The sequence below is a fragment of the Hippocampus bargibanti genome, linkage group LG01, assembly GCF_051943395.1.
Source record: "Hippocampus bargibanti isolate YZ-2025 linkage group LG01, ASM5194339v1, whole genome shotgun sequence".
In the NCBI taxonomy this organism is placed as follows: domain Eukaryota; kingdom Metazoa; phylum Chordata; class Actinopteri; order Syngnathiformes; family Syngnathidae; genus Hippocampus; species Hippocampus bargibanti.
The window spans coordinates 26044142-26063633 of record NC_142734.1 but is presented as its reverse complement, the minus strand read 5'-3'; the positions used below and the strand labels follow the sequence as shown (position 1 = coordinate 26063633).

At 45.0% G+C, this 19492-nt stretch overlaps 2 protein-coding genes and 1 long non-coding RNA gene across 3 annotated transcripts; 2 read left to right on the top strand and 1 right to left on the bottom strand.

Annotated features, from left to right (window-relative positions):
• Positions 1-255: 255 nt before the first annotated feature.
• On the top strand, positions 256-7072 carry peds1b (plasmanylethanolamine desaturase 1b). Its single transcript, XM_089005554.1, has 6 exons — positions 256-454; positions 1921-2040; positions 2116-2207; positions 2281-2425; positions 3437-3649; positions 3731-7072. The coding sequence occupies exons 1-6, from the start codon at positions 319-321 to the stop codon at positions 3850-3852; spliced, it is 828 nt and encodes a 275-aa protein (XP_088861680.1). The 5' UTR covers positions 256-318; the 3' UTR covers positions 3853-7072.
• Positions 6665-10526, bottom strand: LOC148903599 (uncharacterized). The gene is made up of 2 exons (XR_016116152.1): positions 10407-10526; positions 6665-7276 (listed from the first exon to the last, which is right to left on the bottom strand). It is a non-coding gene; the product is annotated as an uncharacterized LOC148903599 (long non-coding RNA).
• A 1986-nt stretch (positions 10527-12512) lies between these two features.
• On the top strand, positions 12513-18536 carry LOC148903598 (ubiquitin-conjugating enzyme E2 variant 1-like). Its single transcript, XM_089005543.1, has 4 exons — positions 12513-12609; positions 14781-14929; positions 17821-17946; positions 18107-18536. Exons 1-4 carry the CDS (start codon positions 12588-12590, stop codon positions 18251-18253), a joined length of 444 nt encoding a protein of 147 aa, XP_088861669.1. The 5' UTR covers positions 12513-12587; the 3' UTR covers positions 18254-18536.
• The last annotated feature ends 956 nt before the right edge of the window (positions 18537-19492 follow it).

Here is a 19492-nt window from a genome sequence, read left to right as displayed (position 1 = left end):
ATATTGACTCGAGGCGTGTATTACGCTTTGTCGCCACCTGTATCTGGTGGTACGGCACGACGTTGTGGGCTGGGCCGGTGCCTTCCTCAAAACAGGTCGGGTAGGGTCAGCCATAACTCCGGAAATACAATCTCTGTTTCGCGACCCCATTGGTCCGACGCCTTTTGCGCGTGGTGATTGGATGCCGGCTTGGGTTTCAGGCATCCAATTGGTCAAAAAACGTGACGTTGACGGTTGGCTGAGAAAGTGACGTTTCCGCAGGCTCCCCGACTAGGAGCAGAGCGACTCAACTAAAGGGGTTGGGCCCAAAGTGGAGAAATGGCGAGAATGGTGGACGAAAGCGGGCGCGGTGAGGAATCACAAAACCTCGAGCGGCAGGAAGCCGACCGGGGCGCGGCCAGGTGGGGTCCGCAGCACGCCGGTGCCCGAGAACTGGCCAATTTATATTCGCCAGGTGAGTCGCCCGACGTTGCTATTTGGCCCTTAATGCTAGCCTCGTTTCCTCCGTCACCATCACTCGAATGGACTGTGACATATCAGCCAGGTGGGGCGAATTATACCGGAATCCTTCCACGACACACAAAATCAATGTGGCTTCTTAAAAGATCCACGAACGTTCACGCGGCATGTTTGGACCGCCGTGCGCGTTGCACAACAGAACTCGCGCGAGGTCGCCTCAATTTGAAATATGGGTCGTTGGATTGTACATTATTTGCATTTCGAAACATCAAGCGGCAGCGACACAAATGTTCGCCTTACTACCCAAAGACAAATAAGTGCGTTCCTCAAAAGCCGTTCAAGTGGAGCAAAGCCTTATCCAACCAAGACCGTGGCTTTTCCAAGTCTCGAGTAGTTTTTCATAATTTGGAAATAGATGCAAACAGAAAGGAGCACCTTGTACAGTTTTTATTCCCGTTCGGTTGCCTTTCAGATTGAAAGTTGCAAACAAGAGTCTCGTAACCGCATAGGGGAACGTTGCATCATCATCATCATCATCATCATGTGATGGTGGCACGTGGTTATCCACCTTTGGACGATGATTTGAATAAAATGATGTCACGGCAGTGAGTGCTACTGCTGCACCTTTGAGGTTAGAAGATCACTACAGTGTGTATGAGTGACTCAATAAAAAAAAAAATCTCCAACCTGATCATTTACACTTGCTGTCAGTTCCGTGTCAAAGTAAACATCATGTCTGTTTAAAATGGGGGTGTTAAGTCCTTTTTTTTTGTGGCGGGCTACATTGTAGTGACGGTTTCCTCTCGGGCCGTTATGAATTCGGGGAAGCCATAACAATCTGTTTCATCTCCTCCACATATTAAATACAGAACACACAAAAAAATAATGAATAACTACTGTAGTTTTCAAATCTGAAGTAAAAAATAATGACTGTTATTGTGGTTTACATGTGACGATTTGACATTTTGGTTTGGTCTTTAATAATAATAATACAGTAAAGTCTCGTTATATCGATATTCAAGGGAGTCCGAAAAAATATCGATATAACCGGGACTATCGATATATCCGACCCTGTTTGCATGTAATTTTCTCCGTGCGTGCATAGAAATAGTATCGATATAACCGGGACTATCGATATATCCAATATCGATATAACGAGACTTTACTGTAATAATAATACATTACATTTTAAGCGCCTTTTCAAGCATGGAAATTTGATCTGCTTTTGCAGGTCGAATAAAATGATGCGGTGGGCCAGATTTGGCCCCCAGGCCTCGACTTAGACACCCACGATTTAAATGATGAAATTGATCAATCACATAACTTTTCCGTAATGTCCTCTAGCTTAATGGAAACATATGGTTTGTAATGGGCACGGTTTTGGACCAAATTGTATTGGTATCTCCAGGCATGACTGCATTTGCAAAGTGCCCTCCTGACACTGTGCTTCTGTTGTCGCAGGCAAAAGATGCCAAGAGTGGATTAGTGTCGTCCTCTGCTTTTCTCTGATGGCCTTCAATTTCCTTCACCTCCTTGCCAATTTCCACCTGGGGCATTTTTGGTACATCCTTTTTGGTATTGGTGAGTAGCGATTGACAAGATATTCGGCCATGTTGTCCTATGAAATGACTCTTGACAAATTGGATGAATGTGTAGTGGCAGGGATCCTCACTGCAGACTTTGCCTCGGGGCTTGTTCACTGGGGGGCCGACACATGGGGATCGGTGGATCTCCCCATCTTTGGAAAGGTGACCTTAACTTTTTTTTTAGATTATTTTTCTTGCTGTAATAACATTAACTGTGTTTGTCACTCTACCGCAGGCCTTTATCCGACCCTTTCGTGAACACCACATAGACCCCACAGCCATCACCCGTCACGACTTCATTGAGACCAACGGCGACAACTGCATGTTGACGCTGGTCCCGCTCGCCAACATGGCTTTCAACTTCCTCACCCTCTCTCCCGGTGAGTCCTTTGCACGACGTCTTTAAAGGACAACCGACACCATTTTCTTGTTTCCTAACTGATATCAGAAAAACGTTTTATAGCATCTAAAATACCCAAAACACGCAGGCTGATATTTTTAGTCAAATGCAAAACACCAATAAAAATGACTGAAAGTGTCCCAAAACTACTTGAAAATTACCTCGGGATGGCGATTTTCAGAAGGTCCCGCCCCCTTGTTCGTGACGTCACGCCAATACGTTTTGCCTTGCTCTAGAACAGGGGTGTCCAAAGTCGGTCCTCGAGGGCCGCCGTCCTGCCTGTTTTCCAGCTCTCCCAGGAGCAACGCACCTGATTCAAATCATCAGGACCATTTTGATGCTGCTTCAGAGCTGGCTAATGAGCTGATCATTTGAATCAGGTGTGTTGCTCCTGGGAGAGCTGGAAAACAGGCAGGACAGCGGCCCTCGAGGACCGACTTTGCACACCCCTGCTCTAGAATCAAAACACTGGCTTCAGATTCGGAGAAGATGCTTTCTTGTTACTTATCCAGTTATGAATATGATTCAAATAGTTCTGAAGAGGAAAGCATAAATGTTTGCAATCGATCAAAGGAGTCCTCCCATATCAATTCGAGCCATCAATGACAGCAATGTAGCGTCCCATAAAATGCACAAGATGGCACCCAACCTCTCTTGGAAATGGGCTGATTTGTCTGCTGGGAATTTGTGTCAACTAGTATTCGATTCATCATCGCAGTATTTATGTTTTTTCCTTCTAATTTCTCCATCAACACGGATCAACATGAAGTTTTCAGACCAAACAAAGTACCCAAAATGCATTGTGTGAATCATCACCAACTCAAAAACAAGACTTCCTGAATATTCAGTGCGAGTCTTAAAACGTAAAATATAGCTATATGCGGTGGAATCTTTGTAAAATAGAAGTCATTTGAAGTGATTTTACAAATTATGGACACAACTTGTCGGAGGCGTCGGTTGTCCTTTAATTGATCCCCTTTTCCAATGGCAGCTGAGATCTACCAGCTGTACCCGTGGTACTGCTACCTGTTTGCCCTGGGCATCTTCGTGACCCTCACCAACCAGATTCACAAGTGGTCCCACACCTACTTTGGCCTCCCCCGCTGGGTGGTCTTCCTCCAGGACTGCCACATCATCCTGCCCCGCAAGCACCATCGCATCCACCACGTCTCCCCGCACGAGACCTACTTTTGCATCACGACAGGTTTGCCTCGGTTGACGCCCCCCTTCCCCGTCCCGGCGCGGTCGCCAAAGGGTCCCGATGCAGGGTGGATTTTGTCCACAGGTTGGCTCAACTACCCTCTGGAGAAGGTGGGCTTCTGGAGGAACCTGGAGGATCTCATCCAGGGAGTCACGGGAGAGAAGCCCAGGGCCGACGATCTGAAATGGGCTCATAAAACCAAGTAACGCCGGAGGCCTGCGACACCCTACCTCAGACCAACCCCCCCACATCGGCCTGTCTTGCCTCACCGCCGCCTGTGAGACAAACTAAGTTTCTATCTGATGCCATACGCTTTTAACTTTTGCACATATTCCATTTTTTTCAACAAGATTCTGTTTGATGATCTATTTTTAACCACATGGCTTGAAAGCCGCGCACCTGAAGCCATGACAGTTCGCTTTCGTGGGGTGGGGTGGGGGGGATCGTTAGCAACCTTCAGCTGGTTCATTTTGCGACAATTGGCTCATCCCGATTGGAAAATTCCCGGCGGCCAATCCGAAGGTCGTTTGGTTGGAGAGGTGCACGAAAGACGCCAATCGCAGCAAAAGAAGAAATTGGAGGTTTCCTGTTACATTTGTCGAGTGTCCACTTTTTTTAGGCTGATTTCACACGACAATTTTCCACCCTTTTGATTGACAGGCTCGCACAACTATGGCTTTGTCACGAGCAGACGACGATAGCGCAAATCGTGAAAAGATAGGTCGCAAAACAAGAGGAAATCAGGAAGTCTTGCTGCTGACTTCATGAGAATTGTCCCATTGAATGCAATGAGAAAATTGCATTCTCGCACCAGATCCAACCCCGATTTCCTTTTTTTGGGGGTGTGTGAGGGGAGTTTGCAAGCTGCATCACAGGCACTTGGCAAACGTGTCCTCCTTCCATTTAGTGGATGTCGTCACAAGGAGTGCATTACATAATTAAACGGTTGTGTCTTATATTTAATAACATAATTAGCTGTCCGTTAAACAAAGATCAATTCATCGCCACAGGAAAAAAAAATCATTCAATTAAATCTGGAGCTTTTCAACTAAATTTCCCACAAGGAGGAGTCAAGCCTTGTTGTCGAGTCACATCCGAATGTACCTCATGGAGTGCCCCGAATGTCATCTCATATCCGGTCTTTTTTTTTCGGATCTTGGCTCTTTTTCCAAACTTGTTTTGCTTAATTCAGCTCGCCGTTTGACACTGATGCTAACGCTGGAGCATGTCTGTTTTGTACGCCATGGGAGGGAGTTTCTATCCCACCCCGCACGCCTTGTACAATGGTGCCTTGTGAGATTGCTAGCTCAAATCCATATTTCCATATTGAAATGAATGGAAAGGATGCGAATCGGCCTGGTCTATTTCAGGAGAAAAAAAAACACTGGATAACATACTTTATTAAAGGACATCCGACACCATTTTTTTGTTTCCTATCTGACATCAGAAAAACGTTTTATAGCATCTAAAATACCCAAAACACGCAGGCTGATATTTTTAGTCAAATACAAAACACCAATAAAAATGACTTAAAGTGTCCCAAAACTACTTCAAAATGACCTCGGAAATGGCGAGTTTCAGAATGTCCCGCCCCTTTGATCGTGAGGTCACACCAGGACGTCTTGCCTTGCTCTCTAATCAAAACAATGCCGTCAGATTCGGAGAAGATGCTTTCTTGTTACTCATCCAGTTATGAATATGATTCAAATAGTTCTGAAGAGCAAAGCATAAATGTTTGCAATCAATTAAATGAGTCCTCCCATATCAATTCGAGCCGTCAATGACAGCAATGTAGCACCCAGAAAATGCAGAAGATGGCGCCCAAGCTCAGTTGGAAATGGGCTGATTTGTCTGCTAGGAATTTGTGTCAGCGAATATCAAATAGTAGTCTTGGTGCAACACAACGATTCACCATCACATTATTTGTGTGTTTTCCTTGTAATTTCACCATCAACACGATCAACACAAAGTTTTCAGACCAAACAAAGTACCGCAAAATGCATTATGTGTCGCTTTCTCAGTCAGTGGCGTTCAAACATGATGTCACGTGGGGATCATCATCAACTCGAAAACAAGACTTCCTAAATATTCAGCGCGAGTCTTAAAACGTAAAATATAGCTATATGCGGTGGAATCTTTGTAAAATACGCTCAGTAGAAGTCATTTGAAGTGATTTTACAAATTATGGACACAACTTGTCCGGAGGTGTCGGTTGTGCTTTAAAGCAGAGTGATAACAAAATCAAACTGAATGTAAAGAACAAAACCAGCTGTGCAGCTATTATTGCAGCTATTATTCAGTTTGATCCATTCAACGGCGCTCCTTTTGGCCAAAACGCTCAAGTCAAGGTGCTTGCTCTTATCTCAAGGCACCACTGTACCTTCATGATGATTTTTGTCGCCAAGCCGGAAGCTTTTTTTCGTTTTCTGTTTGGAACCGTTTCGTTGGTCCCATCGAAGAAGCGCCTTGTGCGGCAAAACCACTATGCAGTCACTTCATGTCTTAAGTCGTTGGAATTGGTCCGACGCCGCTCTTTCTTTTCCTGAAGTGTCCGCCGTGATGTTTGGGACGCTCTACCATCGTTGATTGCTTTGCGCTTGTGAAGCATTGTGCGAAGCTACTTTGGGTGCGCTGGGGTCACGCCGGTCAGTGGGAGGTCGCTTTGGGTTGTGGATTTTGTGCCACAGTCAGGAACACCATGGCAGATTTTGGTGTTTGCTTCAATGCAAAAGCACAGTGTTAAGTTATTTTTTTGAAGGTTTTGGTGTTGAAATGTCACTTCAAATATTAGCAATTTACGCTACGGCACCATTCATTTGTAGTTTCAAGAAAGAAAAAAAGGTCTAATTCTCAAGATGTTTATCATGACTGTGTTTCCAAACGGAAGGCTTTCAAAACTACATTGTGTCAATAGAATTTTCATCTGCAGTCGGGCGGATGCTCCCGCTGGATTCGTGTCAGGAAGTGAATCCATCGGTCGGTGAGATACTTTGACTAGCACAGTTCCAGTCGTGGATGTTGATATCCTTGGATATGAACTTGCCTTATCGACTCCCTGATTGGAGTGAGCATTTTGCCGAAAAACACGACCCGGGGTTGCCCAAAGTGTCGCTTCCCGGTCCAGAAAGTAAAAAAAAAAAAAATGCCGGAGCAATGTGGCTACTAGGGCTCAAAGGCTCGTTTTACCCTCCGCTTGAGCAGAAGCACTTAGGCGAAAACCAACTTGGCTGGGCTTTTATTTTTGCCACCCGGATTCAACCCCTCCCCCGTCCCCCACTTGGATGATGCCCTTTCTGGGAGACGAGGCAAGTTTTTGATATCACTAATATACCTTGATGCCTTTTTGTGTCTTCCATGAGGGAGATGTACAATGTCTATAAAGTATCAAACTCTTTAAGAAAACCCAATAAAAGTTCACTACGAGGACCACTTTCTCCATTATTTCCCACAATCCTCTCTAATACCACACGTTCGACTGTGTGAAGGTCTGCGTGCAAGTGAGGATGTGTATAGACGTGTGTCTAAGTGCGCGCGCTTGCGCATTGGCCGACCGTTGTCTGGTGAAGGCGCAGGGTTCGATTCCGGCTGCGGCTCATACCTGCGTGGGTTTTCTCCGGGAACTCACACACCCTAAAACACAGGTGTCAAAGTCAAGGCCCGTGGGCTAAAGCAGGCCTGCCACATCATTTTTTTCGGCCCACGAAAGCAAATCAAACTTGTTAAATTCCATGATGATTGCTAAAATCTGAGCCAAAATTTCATATTTTTGGATGTCAACCACAATAAAAGTCATTATTCTTGACTTCAGATTTGAAAACGAGTTATTCATTAATTTGCTGTGTGCTCTATATGTAATATTTGAAGGGATTTAAACATTCTAATGGGTTCCCCAAATTCATCAGAATCAGAATCAGAATCAGAATACCTTTATTCGTCCCGCAATGGGGAAATTTGCAGTCCACAGCAGCAATTGAAGAGGGATGGGGTTGGGGTGGGAGTGAAAGGATAGAAAACAAGATATTCTAAGCATAACAAAATAAAATAAAATAACGGCCCTCGAGAGGAAACCATAACTACAATGTGGCCCGTGGCAAAAAATGACTGACACCCCTGCCCTAAAACATCCCTGGTCAGCTGACCGAACACTCAAAACCTGGGAAGGTGAGCCGGGGTCCTAAGTCAGTCCTCAAGGGGCCGCTATCCCGCCTATTTTGCAGCTCTCAGGAGCAACGCACCTGATTCAAATCTGAACCGTTTTGATGCAGTTTCGGACCTGCTCACCCGGGATAGACTAAAATCAGGCAGAAAAACAGGCAGGACGGCGGCCCTTGAGAACAAAGGGGGTCACGTCACCCGCTGGGAATTTCGTGATCTTGAGTGGACGTCGACAAACAAAAATTCTGCACGTCTCACGTCTTGATCCTCGCAAACCGCCTTGCGCAAAATCAACCACCCGTACAGCCATGAACGACGACCAGCCAGTTTTGTAGCAGCCCCACCCGAGAGGATGTGTGCTCAAACTCTCGAACGTGCGCGCGCCCGTGACGCCGACGACGGCTTTGAGGACGCGCGCGCTCCCGTCGTGCACCATCAACATGGCGCTCGCCGCCGGATCAGGTAAAGGCTCCGCGACAGAACGATGCGATACCGCCCCGTTTAACGGCGAACAACGACCGGGGCCGTTCGGCGTTTCCCGAAGAGTTGCGGGTCCCGTCGGGGAAGTGAGCCGTGGCCGAACGTGTCGTTCGTCCTCCGATAAACGAGCTGTCGCCATAGCCGCCAACGTGAATGAATTGAAATCAAAGGGGCATTAGCCCCATATGCTACAATGCCGTTTAGATCGCGGAAGAGCCGCTCCAGGTGCCTCCTAACGTATTTCGAGGGATTGAATTAGGTTTGGTCACGCCAAACAACGGTTGACGAGCGCAAGTATATGTATGAAGAAGCGTTTTAACCCCAGCTGCGAATCCAAAACGCGGGCGCCGCGGTGGTGGTTAGCCTGTAAGGCGGCTGTTAGCCACTCGGCTAAAATGCTCTCTGGCGAATCGGCTTTTGGCCCTTTGCTGCTCATCATTGGTTGCTGACTTTTTGAAGATGAGGCTTTTGCACTAATGGCTCTTTTTAGATACCCAATAGCTCGGTTTACTAAAAAGAGCCGGCTCTAAGAGTCCGTTCGTTTGCGAACGACACGTCAAATGTTGCACCCTCTTCGGAAATCGAGATGCAGACGGCCCGGTTGGACAAGCGAAGCAGGTACTGGAGCATGGCAGGCAGACAGGCGTGTTTTCGGCAATTTGGATGCGAACCCCACGGTCACATAGCCGCAGAGGCCAAACGACGTGGCAGCCTTCCTCGGCAAACAACCGCTTCTTGACGGATGCTTGGCCTCATTCAAGCCAATCAATCATGACGTGACGTTTGTTGGAAAGGTTAGACTGCACGTTCCCTTGCCATTTTTAAACCACGAAGAATAAGGAAACTTTGCACAATGGAGAAATTCTCAATTTACAGCAGCAAAGATATGAAAGGAAGAAAAATGTTTTTTTTTTAACTTAAATGACAACCGACGCTGCCGGACAAGTTGTGTCCATAATTTGTAAAATCACTTCAAATGACTACTACTGAGCGTATTTTACAAAGATTCCACCGCATATCGCTATATTTTGCGTTTTAAAACTCGCGCTGAATATTCAGGAAGTCTTGTTTTAGAGTTGGTGACGATACCTACTGTGACGTCGCGTCTGGAACGCCCCTGACCAAGAAAGCGACACACAATGCATTTTGGGTACTTTGTTTGGTCTGAAAACATCGTGTTGATGGCAAAATTAGAAGGAAAACATAAATAATGCGATGGTGAATTGTTGTGTGTTGCATCAAGACTACTATTTGATACTTGCTGACACAAATTCCCAGCAGACAAATCAGCACATTTCCAACGGCGCTTGGGCGCCATCTTGTGCGTTTTCTGGGACGCTACATTGCAGTCCAGACGCCTCAAAATGACACGGAAGGACTTCTTTAATCGATTGCAAACATTTATGCTTTCCTCTTCAGAACTATTTGAATCATATTCATAACTGGATGAGTAATAAGAAAGCATCTTCTCCGAATCTGAAGCCATTGTTTTGATTCTAGAGCAAGGCAAGACGTCCTGGCGTGAAGTCACGAACAAGGGGGCGGGACCTTCTGAAACGGAAACTTTCTGAGGTCATTTTGAAGTAGTTTTGGGACACTTTAAGTCATTTTTATTTGTGTTTTTCATTTGACTAAAAATATCAGGTACTTTAGATGCTATAAAACGTTTTTCTGATGTCAGTTAGGAAACCAAAAAATGCTGTCGGTTGTCCTAAAAATGTATTTTTTTACTTAAAGATGGCTGCCGCAAGAATGTCTTCCTTAACAGCAGCTCATTGATTGAGATTGTCGACACATTCTCGTTTCTCTTCCTTTCATGACGTTGCTGCGGTGAAATTGGAATATCTCCGATGTTAGCCAAATAAAGGTTATCTCTCATCTCATCAAAGTAGAAGAGCTGGTGTAATGCAAACTGAGGTTTCCCCCGCCATAACGTTCCTTTAGTGAATAACAAGAGGTGAAAGTTGTGGAGAGACAATGCCACACTGTGGCGAAAACAATGTCAATGTCCTGAGGAACCTGTAATTTTTTTTGTAAATTCACAATGCCTTCTACTTTCAGCTGGCTTTTTTTGGTAGTCTGTCCTCAAACACTGCGCAGCATATGTGCGCATTTATCTCCTCACCTTGTTTTTATATGCGCACAGGAGTGAGAGTTCCTCGCAATTTCCGGCTCCTCGAAGAACTGGAGGAAGGACAGAAAGGTGTGGGCGACGGCACCGTCAGCTGGGGCCTGGAAGATGATGAGGACATGACCTTAACAAGATGGCGAGGAGTCATCCTCGGACCCCCTCGAGTAAGCGCCATGACGGAAACATTTTTGGGGGGAGTTTTTTTCCGACTGTCTTTGTTGGATGCTATAATAGTAATAATAATACATTTCATTAATAAGTGCTTTTCAAAACTTTCAAGGACACTTGAGTCACAGGATAAGTTTTTCTGTGGGTTATGAGGTTTTTATTTTACAAGCGTGCTTTGTTTCAGTTTAGATCAGGGGTGTCAAAGTCATTTTTTGCAGCAGGCCACATTGTAGTTGTGGTTTCTGATAGGACTATCAGTTTCCTCTTGGGGGGCCATTGTGAATTTGAGGAAACCATTAGAATATATATTTCATATACATTGAGCATTGTCATCAAATGGTGAGTATAGTTTTTGCTTTTTGAATGTTGCTGTGCCTATGACCATTTTGTGTTTGGGAGCCTTTTACTGAGCGAGTTGCTTGTTCTGTAGCCACAAAGGGACATAAGTCTTCTTGTGCCGGTCCTAAGCCCGGATAAATACAGAGGGTTGTGTCAGGAAGGGCATCCGATGTAAAAGCTTGGCCAAAACAAACATGCGGATCAAACCTCTAAAGATGGAGGACACTGATTTGCTGTGGCAACCCCTTGAAGGGAAAAGCCCAAAGGAAAAGAAGATTAGAATGTTTCATCCCCTCCACATAGTGATACCTCAGCTTACAAACTTAATTGGTTCCCAGAAAGTGTGTGTAAGGTGAAAAGTTCGTCTGCTCAACATTTATTTCCCATAAGAAACCATTAAAAATGAGAATAATCTGTTCCCAGGTCCCCATAAAGCAGAAATTTATACGAAAGAAGCCTTAAAACTACAATACGTCTGTGTAAACTCTCAGTCGGACAGGAGTGGTGCATCGATGAAAAGGTTTCTTCAGACGTCATCTGTACTTCTTTAAAGGTGTCGGACATTTCGCTTCTTATCCAAGAAACTTCGTCAGCAAACTAAATTCTTACTAGTAGTTTCGGCCCTGATTACTACCGGAGGAAGTGGGGCAATCAGGTCAGTTGTTAGTCAGAACAATAGGAACAATCAGTGGAGCCGCAGGTAGTAGTCATCTGCTTCCCCCAACCTGAGAGCAGGGACCTATCATAGCAGAGTCCGACACCGCCATGTCTGGACAGTAGGGGGATATATATATATATATATATATATATATATATATATAGGGCCTAAACTACCAGTAAGAATTTAGTTTGCTGACGAAGTTTCTTGTATAAGAAGTGAAACGTCCGACACCTTCAAAGAAGTACAGATGACTGCTGAAGAAACCTTTTCATCCTTAAAACTACACAAAATATACCTTATTTTATATATAATAAATGTGCTATTGTATTGTAACTGTACTGTATAACGGGTCGGGAACCTTTTTGACTAAGAGAGCCATAAAAGTATAATACAGTAAAGTCTTGTTATATCGATATCGGATATATCGATAGTCTCGGTTATATCGATACTATTTCTATGCACGCACGGAGAAAATTACATGCAAACAGGGTCGGATATATCGATAGTCCCGGTTATATCGATATTTTTTCGGACTCCCTTGAATATCGATATAACGAGACTTACTGTATTTAGAAATGTTTTTCAGTGAGAGCGACACACACACGTGCGCGAACCCGCCTATTTTGCAGCTCTCAGGAGCAACGCACCTGATTCAAATCTGAACCGTTTTGATGCAGTTTCGGACCTGCTCACCCGGGATAGACTAAAAACAGGCAGAAAAACAGGCAGGACGGCGGCCCTTGAGAACAAAGGGGGTCACGTCACCCGCTGGGAATTTCGTGATCTTGAGTGGACGTCGACAAACAAAAATTCTGCACGTCTCACGTCTTGATCCTCGCAAACCGCCTTGCGCAAAATCAACCACCCGTACAGCCATGAACGACGACCAGCCAGTTTTGTAGCAGCCCCACCCGAGAGGATGTGTGCTCAAACTCTCGAACGTGCGCGCGCCCGTGACGCCGACGACGGCTTTGAGGACGCGCGCGCTCCCGTCGTGCACCATCAACATGGCGCTCGCCGCCGGATCAGGTAAAGGCTCCGCGACAGAACGATGCGATACCGCCCCGTTTAACGGCGAACAACGACCGGGGCCGTTCGGCGTTTCCCGAAGAGTTGCGGGTCCCGTCGGGGAAGTGAGCCGTGGCCGAACGTGTCGTTCGTCCTCCGATAAACGAGCTGTCGCCATAGCCGCCAACGTGAATGAATTGAAATCAAAGGGGCATTAGCCCCATATGCTACAATGCCGTTTAGATCGCGGAAGAGCCGCTCCAGGTACCTCCTAACGTATTTCGAGGGATTGAATTAGGTTTGGTCTCGCCAAACAACGGTTGACGAGCGCAAGTATATGTATGAAGAAGCGTTTTCACCCCAGCTGCGAATCCAAAACGCGGGCGCCGCGGTGGTGGTTAGCCTTTAAGGCGGCTGTTAGCCACTCGGCTAAAATGCTCTCTGGCGAATCGGCTTTTGGCCCTTTGCTGCTCATCATTGGTTGCTGACTTTTTGAAGATGAGGCTTTTGCACTAATGGCTCTTTTTAGATAGCCAATAGCTCGATTTACTAAAAAGAGCCGGCTCTAAGAGTCCGTTCGTTTGCGAACGACACGTCAAATGTTGCACCCTCATCGGAAATCGAGATGCAGACGGCCCGGTTGGACAAGCGAAGCCGGTACTGGAGCATGGCAGGCAGGCAGACAGGCGTGTTTTCGGCAATTTGGATGCGAACCCCACGGTCGCATAGCCCAAGAGGCCAAACGACGTGGCAGCCTTCCTCGGCAAACAACCGCTTCTTGACGGATGCTTGGCCTCATTCAAGCCAATCAATCATGACGTGACGTTTGTTGGAAAGGTTAGACTGCACGTTCCCTTGCCATTTTTAATCCACGAGGAATAAGGAAACTTTGCACAATGGAGAAATTCTCAATTTACAGCAGCAAAGATATGAAAGGAAGAAAAATGTTTTTTTTTTTAACTTAAATGACAACCGACGCTGCCGGACAAGTTGTGTCCATAATTTGTAAAATCACTTCAAATGACTACTACTGAGCGTATTTTACAAAGATTCCACCGCATATAGCTATATTTTGCGTTTTAAAACTCTCGCTGAATATTCAGGAAGTCTTGTTTTTGAGTTGGTGACGATACCTACTGTGACGTCGCGTCTGGAACGCCCCTGACCAAGAAAGCGACACACAATGCATTTTGGGTACTTTGTTTGGTCTGAAAACATCATGTTGATGGCAAAATTAGAAGGAAAACATAAATAATGCGATGGTGAATTGTTTTGTGTTGCATCAAGACTACTATTTGATACTGGCTGACACAAATTCCCAGCAGACAAATCAGCACATTTCCAACGGCGCTTGGGCGCCATCTTGTGCGTTTTCTGGGACGCTACATTGCAGTCCAGACGCCTCAAAATGACACGGAAGGACTTCTTTAATCGATTGCAAACATTTATGCTTTCCTCTTCAGAACTATTTGAATCATATTCATAACTGGATGAGTAATAACAAAGCATCTTCTCCGAATCTGAAGCCATTGTTTTGATTCTAGAGCAAGGCAAGACGTCCTGGCGTGAAGTCACGAACAAGGGGGCGGGACCTTCTGAAACTGAAACTTTCTGAGGTCATTTTGAAGTAGTTTTGGGACACTTTAAGTCATTTTTATTTGTGTTTTTCATTTGACTAAAAATATCAGCCTTGGGTACTTTAGATGCTATAAAACGTTTTTCTGATGTCAGTTAGGAAACCAAAAAATGCTGTCGGTTGTCCTAAAAATGTATTTTTTTACTTAAAGATGGGTGCCGCAAGAATGTCTTCCTTAACAGCAGCTCATTGAGATTGTCGACACATTCTCGTTTCTCTTCCTTTCATGACGTTGCTGCGGTGAAATTGGAATCTCTCCGATGTTAGCCAAATAAAGGTTATCTCTCATCTCATCAAAGTAGAAGAGCTGGTGTAATGCAAACTGAGGTTTCCCCCGCCATAACGTTCCTTTAGTGAATAACAAGAGGTGAAAGTTGTGGAGAGACAATGCCACACTGTGGCGAAAACAATGCCAATGTCCTGAGGAACCTGTAATTTTTTTTGTAAATTCACAATGCCTTCTACTTTCAGCTGGCTTTTTTTGGTAGTCTGTCCTCAAACACTGCGCAGCATGTGTGCGCATTTATCTCCTCACCTTGTTTTTATATGCGCACAGGAGTGAGAGTTCCTCGCAATTTCCGGCTCCTCGAAGAACTGGAGGAAGGACAGAAAGGTGTGGGCGACGGCACCGTCAGCTGGGGCCTGGAAGATGATGAGGACATGACCTTAACAAGATGGCGAGGAGTCATCCTCGGACCCCCTCGAGTAAGCGCCATGACGGAAACATTTTTGGGGGGAGTTTTTTTCCGACTGTCTTTGTTGGATGCTATAATAGTAATAATAATACATTTCATTAATAAGTGCTTTTCAAAACTTTCAAGGACACTTGAGTCACAGGATAAGTTTTTCTGTGGGTTATGAGGTTTTTATTTTACAAGCGTGCTTTGTTTTAGTTTAGATCAGGGGTGTCAAAGTCATTTTTTGCAGCAGGCCACATTGTAGTTGTGGTTTCTGATAGGACTATCAGTTTCCTCTTGGGGGGCCATTGTGAATTTGAGGAAACCATTAGAATATATATTTCATATACATTGAGCATTGTCATCAAATGGTGAGTATAGTTTTTGCTTTTTGAATGTTGCTGTGCCTATGACCATTTTGTGTTTGGGAGCCTTTTACTGAGCGAGTTGCTTGTTCTGTAGCCACAAAGGGACATAAGTCTTCTTGTGCCGGTCCTAAGCCCGGATAAATACAGAGGGTTGTGTCAGGAAGGGCATCCGATGTAAAAGCTTGGCCAAAACAAACATGCGGATCAAACCTCTAAAGATGGAGGACACTGATTTGCTGTGGCAACCCCTTGAAGGGAAAAGCCCAAAGGAAAAGAAGATTAGAATGTTTCATCCCCTCCACATAGTGATACCTCAGCTTACAAACTTAATTGGTTCCCAGAAAGTGTGTGTAAGGTGAAAAGTTCGTCTGCTCAACATTTATTTCCCATAAGAAACCATTAAAAATGAGAATAATCTGTTCCCAGGTCCCCATAAAGCAGAAATTTATACGAAAGAAGCCTTAAAACTACAATACGTCTGTGTAAACTCTCAGTCGGACAGGAGTGGTGCATCGATGAAAAGGTTTCTTCAGCCGTCATCTGTACTTCTTTAAAGGTGTCGGACATTTCGCTTCTTATCCAAGAAACTTCGTCAGCAAACTAAATTCTTACTAGTAGTTTCGGCCCTGATTACTACCGGAGGAAGTGGGGCAATCAGGTCAGTTGTTAGTCAGAACAATAGGAACAATCAGTGGAGCCGCAGGTAGTAGTCATCTGCTTCCCCCAACCTGAGAGCAGGGACCTATCATAGCAGAGTCCGACACCGCCATGTCTGGACAGTAGGGATATATATATATATATATATAGGGCCAAAACTACCAGTAAAATTTTAATTCGCTGACAAAGCCTCTTGTATAAGAAGTGAAACGTCCGACACCTTCAAAGAAGTACAGATGACTGCTGAAGAAACCTTTTCATCCTTAAAACTACACAAAATATACCTTATTTTATATATAATAAATGTGCTATTGTATTGTAACTGTACTGTATAACGGGTCGGGAACCTTTTTGACTAAGAGAGCCATAAAAGTATAATACAGTAAAGTCTTGTTATATCGATATCGGATATATCGATAGTCTCGGTTATATCGATACTATTTCTATGCACGCACGGAGAAAATTACATGCAAACAGGGTCGGATATATCGATAGTCCCGGTTATATCGATATTTTTTCGGACTCCCTTGATTATCGATATAATGAGACTTACTGTATTTAGAAATGTTTTTCAGTGAGAGCCACACACACACGTGCGCGAACACGTGCGCAAACACGCACGCAAACATGCACGCGCAGCCACTTTGCAACAAAATGTCAGAATGTATTATTTAAAATAACTTTGATAGTACTCACCGTTAACATGAATGGTTTTCCTTTGCTCGTGATTGACGATCGGAATGAAATTCAACTTGCCGGGTCCATAGGCGAAGTTACTGCTAGCTAGCCTGCAAACGGCTCATAAGCTTCCATACTTGCTATCTGCAATATACTTCTCGCAGAAGTATATTGATGCTAACGTTAACATGGGGCTTGTTAAAATGTCACTTACATTCGACTGTTTCATCGATGGTATTGTTTCATTGCAAATTAGAATCGGAACCTTTTCTCTCCTCAAAGGCGAATCCTCCGGTGCATTCAAGTGTACTCGACGGGCCCATTTAAAGGGCCGTTTACCTGTTTCAACATGACGGCCAGTATCATCCAATCAAAATTGCGCTTTCCGCCAACCTAGGTCAGTGTCATCCAATCAAAATTACGCTTTCCGCCAACTGCAGCCCCAACAGGAAATGAACCAGCGAAAAAGCGAGAATATGTATTTAGTTTTATCGCCGAGCCATATGCAAACATCAAAAGAGCCATAGGTTCCCGACCCATTGCTGGATAATAAAGTCGTTTTATTTACCTTTGTGATGGTAGTTGTCAATGGATGACGAACTTCCAGGTTGGCTTTTGATGATGTCCAAGAGAAGTTGCCATGCTCTCTCGGCGATAATACCCTCACTCACACTGTCCCCTGCTAGCTGCTTTTCATTAATCCAAATCAACAGAAGTTTTTCTTTTGTGTCCTCTTCGGCTTAACACTGGCCTATGGTGGGGTTTTTATCGGTCCCATAATAGAAAAAGTACTCCACTCGATAACAAACCACGTCTGCACTCAAAAAGGAGGTGATGAAAACTAGTCCGCCAGCCACCATGGTGCTGTTCGACCATTTGGTTTGGTGTTCTTCCGCCGAAAACTAGTCCGCCAGGCACAACGCACAACACATGAATGAATGAATGACTAGTTTTGAAATCTGAAGTCAAGAATAATAACTTATTGTGGTTTACATGGGACAATTCAAAATGTTGGTTCGGAATTGGAATTACATACATTTGATTTGCTTTTGCGGGCTGAATAAAATGATGTGGCAGTCCAGATTTGGCCCCCGGGCCTTGACTGACACTTGTGTTTAAGTGTTTTTTGGGGGGCGCGGGGGGGATTATCAGACTGTTGAAAGTGTTTGCATTCCTGTTGGACACACGCTCGCTCACTCCTTCATCTCTTCCGCAGACGAGCTACGAAAACAGGATGTACAACCTGAAGGTGGAATGCGGGCAAAGTTACCCAGACTCGCCGCCCTTTGTCAGATTTGTGACCAAGATCAACCTGAATGGCGTCAACACCTCCAACGGCGTGGTACATCGGCTTTTCCCTCTTTCTCACCCCACTTGTCAATTTGGCCCCGCCCTCTTCTTGCTCCGTCACAACCACGCGGGCAGTCAATCGTGTCGTTTGTGGAGGAACAGTCTGCTAACGAGTTCTCCGGTTTGGGCCTTCCCGCCTTGTGTGATTGCAGGTGGACATGCACGCGGTGACGGCATTGGCCAAGTGGCAGAACTCGTACAGCATCAGGACGGTGCTGCTGGAGCTGCGGCGGCTCATGACCTGCAAGGAGAACATGAAGCTTCCTCAGCCGCCCGAGGGCCAGATCTATACCAACTGAGCTCCCTTTGTCTCCATCTTGTTCCCATCCCCCCCTTCACGCCGCTGTTCGCTTGCCGCCATGGCATCCGCATTCCATTGGTTGCGCGTCACCGCGCACCTCAAGCATCGAACGATGAGTCATTACACACGCGTGTCATTCCGGCCTATTTTTCCCTCACCTCCCAACGCTGAATGTCTTGGTTGTGATTGTTGGAATACTGTATACCCTCCCGCCCGCGTTTTTTTTAAATAATTTGTGGAAGATAGGAGATTGTACAATAACATAAATAATCTTAAGTGTCCCTCCTTGTGTGTTGCCTTCTTGTAACAGAAATAAGTCTGAGACATAACACGCGTAGGACCAGTCTGAAAACCTGACGAGCAACTTTTTTTTTAAGGTAGATGAGCAGGATGACTCTCCTGTCCTGTGTGATCAAATGGCTGGCAGCTTGCTACAATCTGACTGCATTGACTCCTTTAAAGGACAACCGACGCCTCTGGACAAGTTGTGTCCATAATTTGCAAAATCGCTTCAAATGACTTGTACTGAGCGTATTTTACAAAGATTCCACCGCATATGGCTATATTTTACGTTTTATGACTCACACTGAATATTCAGGAAGTCTTGTTTTCAAGTTGGTGACGATTCCTGACATGATCTCACGTCAGGAACGCCCCTGACCGAGAAAGCGACAGATTTTGGGTACTTTGTTTGGTCTGAAAACTTCATGTTGACCGGTGTTGATGGCGAAATTAGAAGGAAAACATAATGCGATGGTGAATCGTTGTGTGATGCAGCAAGACTACTATTTGATACTAGTTGACAAATTCCCAGGGGACAAATCAGCCCATTTCCAACGGCGCTTGGGCACCATCTTGTGCATTTTCTGGGACGCTACATTGGAGTCCTGACGGCTCGAATTGATACGGAAGGACTTCTTTAATCGATTGCAAACATTTATGCTTTCCTCTTCAGAACTATTTGAATCATATTCATAACTGGATGAGTAACAAGAAAGCATCTTCTCCGAATCTGAAGCCATTGTTTTGATTCTAGAGCAAGGCAAGACGTCTTGGTGTGATGTCACGAACAAGGGGGCGGGATCTTTTGAACCTCGCCATTTCCGAGGTCATTTTGAAGTAATTTTGGGACACTTTAACTCAGTTTTATTGGTGTTTTACATTTGACTAAAAATATCCGCCTGCGTGTTTTGGGTATTTTAGATGCTATAAAACGTTTATTTGATGTCAGTTAGGA